The sequence below is a fragment of the Tinamus guttatus genome, unplaced genomic scaffold (assembly GCF_059628265.1).
Source record: "Tinamus guttatus ecotype Peru unplaced genomic scaffold, ASM5962826v1 Tinamus_guttatus_pri_ptg000085l, whole genome shotgun sequence".
NCBI classification, from domain to species: domain Eukaryota; kingdom Metazoa; phylum Chordata; class Aves; order Tinamiformes; family Tinamidae; genus Tinamus; species Tinamus guttatus.
The window spans coordinates 722,439-732,341 of record NW_028288619.1 but is presented as its reverse complement, the minus strand read 5'-3'; the positions used below and the strand labels follow the sequence as shown (position 1 = coordinate 732,341).

General features: G+C 41.5%; 1 protein-coding gene across 1 annotated transcript; it reads left to right on the top strand.

The window, feature by feature from the left end:
* The first annotated feature begins 230 nt into the window (after positions 1-230).
* On the top strand, positions 231-1,397 carry TPBG (trophoblast glycoprotein). The gene has a single exon (XM_010217645.2). The coding sequence runs from the start codon at positions 231-233 to the stop codon at positions 1,383-1,385; it is 1,155 nt and encodes a 384-aa protein (XP_010215947.2). The 3' UTR covers positions 1,386-1,397.
* Positions 1,398-9,903: the final 8,506 nt, after the last annotated feature.

The following is a 9,903-nucleotide window of genomic DNA, read 5'->3' as shown; positions in this document are numbered from 1 at the left end:
CGGGTCCTCCCGCCGTCGGTGGCGACCGGGGAGCCGCGTGGCCGGGCGGGGAAGGGATCGGGGCGTCCCGGTGCCCGCTGCCCTCCGTCCCTTCCGTCCCGCTGCCGCAGGTGCCGGCGCGGGGAGCCCCGGAGGAAGCGGCCGGCGCGGAGCAGCGGCGCCCCCCGCGCGGTCCGTCCCGCCGGGAGCCGCGCGCGGCGGGAGGGCGAAGTTCCGCCGCGGGGGCGGCGATGGCGGCGGCAGCGCGGGGCGCCCCCTCCGCGCCGCGCGCGGGGCTGCTGCTGCTGCCGCTGCTCGCGGCGCTGCTGGGCTGCGCGGGCGCGCAGCCGCCTGGCCCCTGCCCCGCGCGCTGCGAGTGCTCCGAGGCGGAGCAGACGGTGCGCTGCGCGGGCGCGGAGCTGACGGCCGTGCCGCCCGACCTGCCGCCCTACGTGCGCCGCCTCTCCATCACGGGCGGCCGCCTGGGCCGCCTGCCCGCGGGCGCGCTGGCCGCGCCGCGCCTCGCGCAGCTGCGCGCCCTCGAGCTGCGCGGCAGCCACCTGCGCGCCGTGGAGGCGGGCGCGCTGGCCGCGCTGCCCGCGCTGCGCCGCCTCGACCTGAGCGGCAACCCGCTGGCCTCGCTGAGCCCGCGCGCCTTCGGCGAGGCGGGCAGCGCGCTGGAGGAGCTGGCGCTGCGCGGCGCGCTGCGCAACCAGAGCGCGCTGCTGGGGCTGGCGGCGCTGCTGCAGGCGGGCGCGCTGCGCAACCTGAGCCGCCTGGAGCTGGCGGGCAACGGGCTGCTGCTGCTGCCCGCCGGCATGTTCGGCGCGCTGCCCGCCCTGCGGCACCTGGACCTCAGCAACAACTCGCTCGTGGGGCTGCGCAACGTGTCCTTCCGCGGGCTGGCCCGCCTGCAGAGCCTCGACCTGAGCGACAACTCGCTGAGCGCGCTGCGCAACGGCACGCTGGCCCAGCTGCGCGGCCTGCCCGCCCTGCGGAGCGTCGACCTGCGCCGCAACACGTGGGTCTGCGACTGCGCCATCGAGGACCTGGTGAACTGGCTCAAGGAGAGCGACCAGGCGGAGGGCAAGGAGGCCCTCACGTGCGCCTACCCCGAGAAGATGCTGGGCAAAGCCTTGGTGAAGATGAACGCTTCGGACCTGAACTGCTCCGTGCCCGTAGACCTGCCCTCCCAGCTACAGACTTCGTACGTCTTCTTAGGGATAGTCTTGGCTCTCATCGGGGCCATTTTCCTCCTGGTTTTGTACTTGAACCGCAAGGGAATCAAAAAGTGGATGCACAACATTCGCGATGCCTGCAGGGATCACATGGAGGGCTATCACTACCGGTACGAGATCAACGCAGACCCCCGGCTAACCAACCTCAGCTCCAACTCCGACGTCTGACGGAGCGAGCGGCGCGCCACACAACAGCTATGCATGAAAAGTAGACTAAAGCTTTACCCTCGTGCTTGCCTCCCTTTCCCCAGAGCAACCAGAGACGTGTGCGTAGCGTGAGGGAGCGCGTGCCTCCGCGTGATGTGAAGCTCAGTGCTGTTCTGTGTCGAGACACCGAGCAGTTGCGCGTGGCGTGGGCTGCGCGTCAGAAACGAGCTGCTACTTCTTGTCCTTACCTGCTCTCGGTGGAACTTGCTGCCGGTACTTGTCGGGAAAGTTTTTCAAAGTCTCAAAAGATACAAAAGGATTCTCTCTCTGCTGCTGTAGAGCCACCAGAGTTTATAGGACGTACCGATACAGATACCATTCAACAAAAGCTGCCTCAACTTTTTTGGGAAAAAGACATTACCTTCGTCAGTACCAGTTTTGGTCTTGTATATCCTGAATGCCAAGACAACGATTCTGTTTCATAGACTGCCTTCAGACTAAGGGACAAAGCAAAGGAACTAAGCAACTTTTCTGTTAGAAGGAAATACAATAGCATGCACAAATGCCTCCTAGTTTTACATGTTAGGAAACTTACAATCTCAGTAAGTCTCTTATTGTTTTGTAAAGTTATTTTTTGATTGCAGTTTACGTGAAAAGAGAATGTTTTTTTATATATATAAAAGTGCATCTAAACTCAGTTTGAACTGTTCAATAAACAGTCTTACAAGAACTGTTGCACTGAAGTTTGCTGCTTAATGAAATGTGTTTGGATATCTGATGTGAATAGCTCTACAGTCTCTTTAAGTAGTAGCCCTACAGTGGTAATTTGAATTAAAAATTTAAGAAGTGTATAGTTTAGGCATGAATGTTTGAGTCTTGTGAAATATACTGTAAGAATTACATTGTTTGATGATGAGAGCACAGTTTCAGTTAGCACAAAACCCCCAGTGAGCTCTCTCAAAACTTCAAGAGAAATGCTAGCCAACGTTATGGAAAAAACAAGAAACTAATTGAATTTGCTAGTCTCCTCTACCAAACTTTAAAAAATTCAAATTTAATTGTTGAGTTCATAATACAGAAAATTATGCCTCAGTAGAATTATTTATTACAAAATGCATACTTTCAGGGCTTGAATTAAATTAAATGCAGCTCAGTCCTGTAGTCGGAGAGCTCCGGACTTGTAAAAGGATACACAATTTGGGTTATTAAATTAAGTACTTGCCGTTTCGTATGAAGCTCTCAGTGCTTGTGCCATTTTGTACTAATGTACTTGAGTAATGAAACTTTTTTTTTTTTAGCATTTATCTTAAAACTACTGGCAAGTCTGTTGAAGTATTATATGTGCACTCACGCTCACTACTTATTTGAGAATGTGTTTAAGTGTGCGAAGCATGCAAAGGGAAACTTCAAAGATGCATCATTTAGAATGTGATTCTGGTGAATGTATTGAAAGGTTAATGAGGCCCTTCCAATGCCTGCCAATAATTAATGCATTTTTCTCTAGTACATGTATAGATTCCTGAAGAAAGAATGCATACCAATTTATATTACCTTTCTGTATTTACTGTATCAGTTTATCAGTGGTGCTCTCTCTGTGAGCACTGTTACTTGAAGTTCTTAAGCACTTTATAGTTTTGTGAGTTATCAGCTAATTCCCCTCGCTTCCAAGAGTGACAGTTTCCTTATAGGTATGTTCCGTTGCTAAAAGCCCCTAAGTATAAAACAGTCACTTAAGTATCAGAATAAATAATTTAAATTGTTATTAATTTGGGCATCAAGCTTGTTCAAATGCATTTTTCTCTCCTAACTACAGGTGTTGTCAAAACAAGCAACACATGTTGGTTCAGACTAGTTTTTTATTGCTTTATGCTGGCTTTACTGAATAGCAGTGCTTATTTTTTAATGTATTTTTGTATATCCACTCTCCAAAGTTTAAAAATACAAGCAATCTTTTGATAAATCAGTATAGTTACAGTTAAAGTAAGCTAGAGGATAATTTAATTCTCCTGCTGTAAACTAAATGTATGGAGAATGCCCAGATAACAACATATGGATTTTAAGTTTGTGGATTTTTGAGAAAACAAATCGCTGGCCTGAATGTTAGCTGCACATATTTTAAGAATAGTATAAGCTCCAGTATGAATAACTATTAATGAGCAACTATGCAAACTCCTCTTCCTTAGTATACGTAACACAGTTTCTGTACCAAGATGATAGAATTTGCAGTAGCTGTATAGTGTGCTGTGCTGGTCATTTGGCAGAATTATCACTTCACATTTATTCACACAGTGCCGAGAAAAGAAGAGCCTCATCCTTGCTAAAGATGCTTCTGTAATATAGTACGTAATATATGTACAGGCTAAGCCATTTCTTGGGCAATTTCTTGACTTGTGTTAACTTCTAAGTAAATACAGTGAGACTTTTAAGTAAATACAGTGTATAATGTATTATGCAAGAGACACAATTTACAGAAGTGTATAAGATCAGGCAATGACATTAGTCATCGTCTATCACCAATGAAAGTAAATCCCTATTTGTATAGTGAGCAAGTGTGACTATTGTACTATACCCATTATTCTAAAGATAATCTTTTTCTATAATAAAAGTCATTGTAATAGAAATTTCAGAGAGAGATGGTGACCACTACTTTAAAATAACTTATGCCATTTGCTTAGCTGTGTATTTATTAGGGTGTTGCAATTAGCATGTGTCAGTGTTGTTTTGCAATGTTCACCTGCAGTGTTCGACCAGCAGTGAATGCTTTGGTGTTTTGTACAATTCATTTGATCTTAAATCCCCTTCTATAAAGCTTGGAATTCGTCTTCCTTTTCTACTATGAAATAGCTACAGTGATATACAAAGAAATTTAAAAAGAAGCTCTAAAAGTGCTTCAGAATTTAAGAAATATACATTAAGGTATCCTAGGGTCAGACTTATTCTGAAGCATACTTATACCGTTTTTCTGCTTTGACGCTAAAATTTCACTCAATTACGATTTCCAGAGTAGCTTAATTAGCAAGGGTGTTTTATTCATTCAGTCTTCAATAAAATGCATGCAGTACTAAATGCTTCTGAAATGTGTTTTGTTTGCATAAAATCCAAGAAGTTCTACATGACAAGGTTGTCACTGATGATTTGTAGAAAACATCTGGATTAAAGTAGTGTGCAAATCTTCAAGGAAGGCTAAGCAAAACACATGGATCATCCAAGGCTCAACTGCCCCCTTAACATCAGTTTTAGTTGCAATAAGCTTGACACTTTCTAAGACTAGTACAAGGAATAGAAATGATTTTAATGTATTTTCTTAAGCATTTCAGGTAAGCATTGGCAGCTAAGAAACACAAAATTCTATAGCTACCTAAAGTAGCTATATATTAGCAACCAACCATTTTCTATACCTAGCTATCTATAACATTGCCAATAACTTTGAAATCCAAAACGTAATTAGAAGTTTTGAGCAGCTACTTTAAATCTTCCCACTCAGAGGAATTTACCCTTTAAGCACCAGTGTCAGTCCGCAGTGACGTGCTGCCTAGTGGAGCTGCCTGCTCAGACCAGTATCTGCTTGTTGCCCAAGATGTCACTTGAGACAGAGCAAAATATTCAACATCCCCCTGCGCTGAGATGCCAACATGTCATTATTCTGCTAGCACACCCCCTGTAAAATGCTCTGTGCTTTGCAGACCAACATAAGCTTTTGTTCATCTCGCTTTCCCAAGAAATCCATAAAAAGAGCATTATTAGTCTGCCCGGCCTGATAGCACCTGTATGTTGAAAGTTAACATCGTCATTTCCTCTTAAGTCTTAGCAGGAAAAAGAGCCTTTGCCAAAGTGGGCAGAATGAAGATTTGATACACGCTCTCTCTTTTTCTTTAGCAGCTGAGTGTTCACGAAGAATCATTCTCTCTGAGCATATGATGAAGGAAAATAGCATTTGGTAAGAAAAAACATTTCAGTTTCAAGCTTCCAAATTACATTTATATACTATGAGGGAAGGTTGAACAGAGAAGTTCATGCAAGAGAGTATCCCTTTGTAGTGTGTCAGCACCGAGAATCGCAACACAGTTGATAGAGAGAAGTGTTGATTGATGCTGTCTTTCTGTGCTAGTCATATTTTGTGGATATACCTCTAATAACCTTCCTGTTGCTACAGATACAGAAACATTTTACTAACGAGTTGTGTTCTAATGGAGGTTTTTCCACTGCAGTATTTTTGGTGGTTTTGATAGAAGATTGAATTTAATTCGTGACTAGATGAGGCTCATTACATAATGCTCAGTTTTTGCAAATGCACCACTCAGCATTTGCAAGGACCTGGCCTTGAAATCAAGCAATGAAAGCCCGCTGAAGCCAAGTCACTCTTGTTTGGGGAGCACATCATTTATCAGGTATCTTGTATGTGTTAAAATGCAGATTTCCCCATATAACCCTGTCCTTAAAAAGGACTTTTGCTTCCTCAGTAGTGTTACCGTTTACATGTTGTCACATCCTTGAACAACTTTGCTATGCCAGAAGTTCTCCGTAGTGCAGAAGAATCTCAAAATCAGGCCGTGCATCCCCAGATTATGGGGAACTACTAGGCACATTAAAGTAGTGTTTTAATCACAGTATTTGTATTTTAGTTAGTATTTTGATAGTTGTAATTAGCTGTACTTCTGAAGTATTTATTAGATAATGTTTTCTTTTTGATGGCAGACTAACAAAATAAAAAGATTTGGGTTTTCTGGTAATTATGCATGAAAGTACCATCCACCATCTGAATATATTAACAGTGTTGTTCCAATACATTGATGAAAATGTTAGAAAAAAGAATTCTATCTGGTTGTTCTAGCATGTTTTACCATTCTGGAAATTGTAGATATGCAAGAAATTGCTGCGAATTTCTCAGATTTGCAGTTCAAGTGGATTGAAGCTTTATTTCATAATTAAGAAAGATTCTTGAATAGAAACTTAATAAAATGTTTACTAGGTTGCATATTAATGTTGCATGCTCCTACTTGATTTAATTATTTCAAATCCTTAGATATTGAAGTCTTTGCTGAAAGTGCAGTCCTTTTCTTTATAACTCAGGTTGATTATTGTGATGTAAATCTGCATGAAAAATAAAGGAAAATTTATATGTAGATTTTATGATTAATTTCTTTAGAACAAATGTTGGCAAGTTAATTTAATGGATTGTGTTCTAATCATGAAGTGCTGAGGTTTTGTTATTTGAACATAAGTTGGTAGCTCGTTATTTTTAAAGTTAATATATGCAGTATCGATTTTCAAATTGTGTTGATTCTAAAATGAACAGTAATGGATTTTCAGTTTCTTAATGATTAGATCAAATTGTATATTTTAAAACCTTCAAATACATATTTATGTAGTGAAACATAAAGGCGTTGTTGTTATTGATGGTGTGAGTTCTCTTACTGGAGAGGAAACCATTAAAGAAATATTTTTTCTGAGAGTTTTGCTGAAACAAAGAATGCAGGCTGAACTCCTAAGAAAAAAAAAACATTTTGATGGCAAACTATCTTCATTTTATAGGAATATTTAGATTGCATCTATGTGGCAAATAAAAGGGAAAGCTGATGTTTCATCTTCTCATTCACAGCTGTTGCAGAGCTCTGAATTTTTTTTTTTACAGGATCGAGGAATTCTTCTGTGCTGCCCCAGGAGCACACCTGAACACTTAGCAGGACTTATACTTCACTGTTTGCTATTATTGTTTTAACACATGGTTAGGGAGAGCTGACACAGAAGGATATTTAGCTTTATACACAGTTAATTAATCTATCCTGGATTTTGCCTTAGGAGTGATCTGTCTTAGTATCTGCCCACAGTCTGGTTTTGATGTTTTACTTGTTTCCATGCAATTCTTTTTTTCTTTTTGTGGCATAGCCTAGGGTAGCCTTACATGACATTATGGGCACTTATGCTATAGAGAACTCCTTTATCAAATTGTCAAATGTTAAGAGAATCGAATATTTACTCAATGCTGGCAGTATAACATCCAATAACAACAGTGAAATCAAACCAACACAATCAAAATAAGAAAATCTGCTCTTTGTTCCAAGAATGCTGTAAGCACTCACAAACTGACAGTATTTTGGAGCATTTGAACAATTTAAGCTTGTTTTGAAGACAAATGACTACACAAACAACTACACTGACAGTTGTTTTTTCTTTAAGTTTCTTCATTCTCTGTAACAGCTTATAAATATATGATAATCAAATCCTGCAGTTGCATATAGATTTGAGTCCACTTAAACCTGTGGCTTTACCATAGTGCTTTTATGTTTCCCTGTTTTCAACGGTGGACACTTCTGTCAGCCCAGAGGTGGCTGAGAAAAAGTTCTTAAACATCAGAAAACAAAAATTATTATGCATATAGCAATGTAAAACTAGGAGAGAGTACAAAAGGCTAAAACACACCAAAATCTTCAGTATTTTCTGTTGGCTAGTTTAGGTGCCTATTATTTTTCCCACATACTGGAAAGGCATCTGAGTATCTAAATGGATTATGTGTGTGTTTTTCTAAGAAGCGCTTCACACTTGCACTTTGCTGCACCCTGAGTGCTCCCATTGAAGTTAATGCAAATTGGTGCTGAATAGTCAAGATTTTCTAAAGTGGCTGCTTTGGGGTGCTGCTTTGGGGTGCTGCTTTGGAAGTATCTTAAAGAGGCTTAATTTTGAAAAGTTGTTGAACAACTGTGCATTTGCCTTTGGAAAAAATACGTTGTGTTAATAGAAATTAAGATAAATATGGAGAAACAGTTTTCTGTGTGAAAAACCTTGTCTTGAGTATATATTTGCAAGACTTGAGGGTATCAAAAGCTCTCACAAATATTTAGAGTGTGTCTCATTTCTTGGATTCATTTAGGTTTTACTGTGACACCGTATATGCAGACTATCGTTCTTCCATCTCCAGCTTGCATAAGTTGCAAATGATTACATACATTTCAATAAGATAGTTATATAAGTAGTCCTCTCTGACACTGATACCCTTTTTTTCCTTCACCTTTTTTTGGAGACCATGTTTACTTTTCATTAGTAAACCATCGAAGATCGAAATTCTGTGAAACCGGCCATGCACAGAATCAAATCTTTGATATTTATCACTAAGCAAATTAATAATCTTATAAGCATTGCTAGACTTTTACTCAGTTTTTTTCTTTCCCTTCTATTTAGTTTTCCAACATACCAAAAAACTTCTGTGGTTGCTCAAAGGAGCTCCGTGATTCAGATTTCCGGTTATGAGAAAGGAAATTGTAATCTGAGAAGATGGTCTAGAAAAAAAAAAAAACCTTCCAGAAACAGTGCCCAAACTTTTCTGACGCTCAGGAGAGTTAAATGCCACCAGAAATGGCCCAGCTAATATACTCTTCGTTTGCTAGAAACGCTACATATGCAGAAAGGATTGCAATACTGAAATGTGATCTTGAAATACATGCTATTTAACGAGGTAGGCATACTTCTATTTTAATAGCTTACTGTATCTCTGTTCTAATTTCTCCTCTCCCCAACCCTGTACACACCCCGGTGTGTTTGGGTTATCTGCAAGGTACTCATATGAGTTTAGGACCTGCGTTCACCAAATCGTGATAATCTTAGCATGGAAACAAACTAACTGGCAAAAGCCTGATTGCATAACTTATCTGTAAATACAACAACAATAACAACAAACTCTAAATTTGAATTTACAAGGAACAGATGTCTTTCAGTGAGCTTGAGTGTAAATTCAGCAGGATTTCCAATTTAATCCAGGAAATGATGACACTGAAATTTATGGCAAACAGAGAAATGACTGGTTCTGCATAATAGTTATGCGGACTATGCCTTTTCCACAAAGCAGTACAAGGTGTTTTATATCATAGGTTTCCAGGGAGACAGTCGCAATCCAGTAGGGGTTACTGTTGTTCTTAATAAAGCTCTCTAGATTTTGTAGTTTTAGCAATTTTTTCCCTTATCAAAATCACAGAGATAGCAAATAGGATTTGATAAATGAGACTGAACAAAATGAATTGATCTGACCTATTTCAAACGAACACACACAGAGTGCTGCGGTGCAGCCGCTAACAGTAGGTGCTGCTAGTACTTCCACTAGCTGGAATTCGTGTTTTAAATGCCGGGAGCAGACTCAAGTCTGAACGTTAGTCGCTTGAGAGAGCTACACAAAGTGTCCTTATCATTTTGCTGTTGATACTCCCTTTGGATATGAGTGTGAAGCCCCTGCTCCGCCGCAGTAATTCAAGGTATGTTGCTATATGAATTCTATAACAGTTCACAGAAAACTCTTTCTTCAGGGGTTTAGAAAGAAAATAGGAGCAAGCAACAACCGGTTGGTATAAATGGAATTGATAGACAAAAAAAAATCATCTCTCACAAATAGTAATAGATATTGATGACATTACTGGTGAGATTTCCAGAAATTTGGATAATAGAAATATCTTGTCCTCTCATATTTTTCTGTATGATTTGTACACTCTGAACAGTGAAGCTGCCAGAGGTAGTCTTCAGTACAAGGAGACAAATCAATGCCTGGACCCTCCCA

What these genes read in the sequence shown, in the direction of transcription:
- TPBG (XM_010217645.2), top strand. Translation starts at nt 231, where the DNA reads ATGGCGGCGGCAGCGCGGGGCGCCCCCTCCGCGCCGCGCGCGGGGCTG.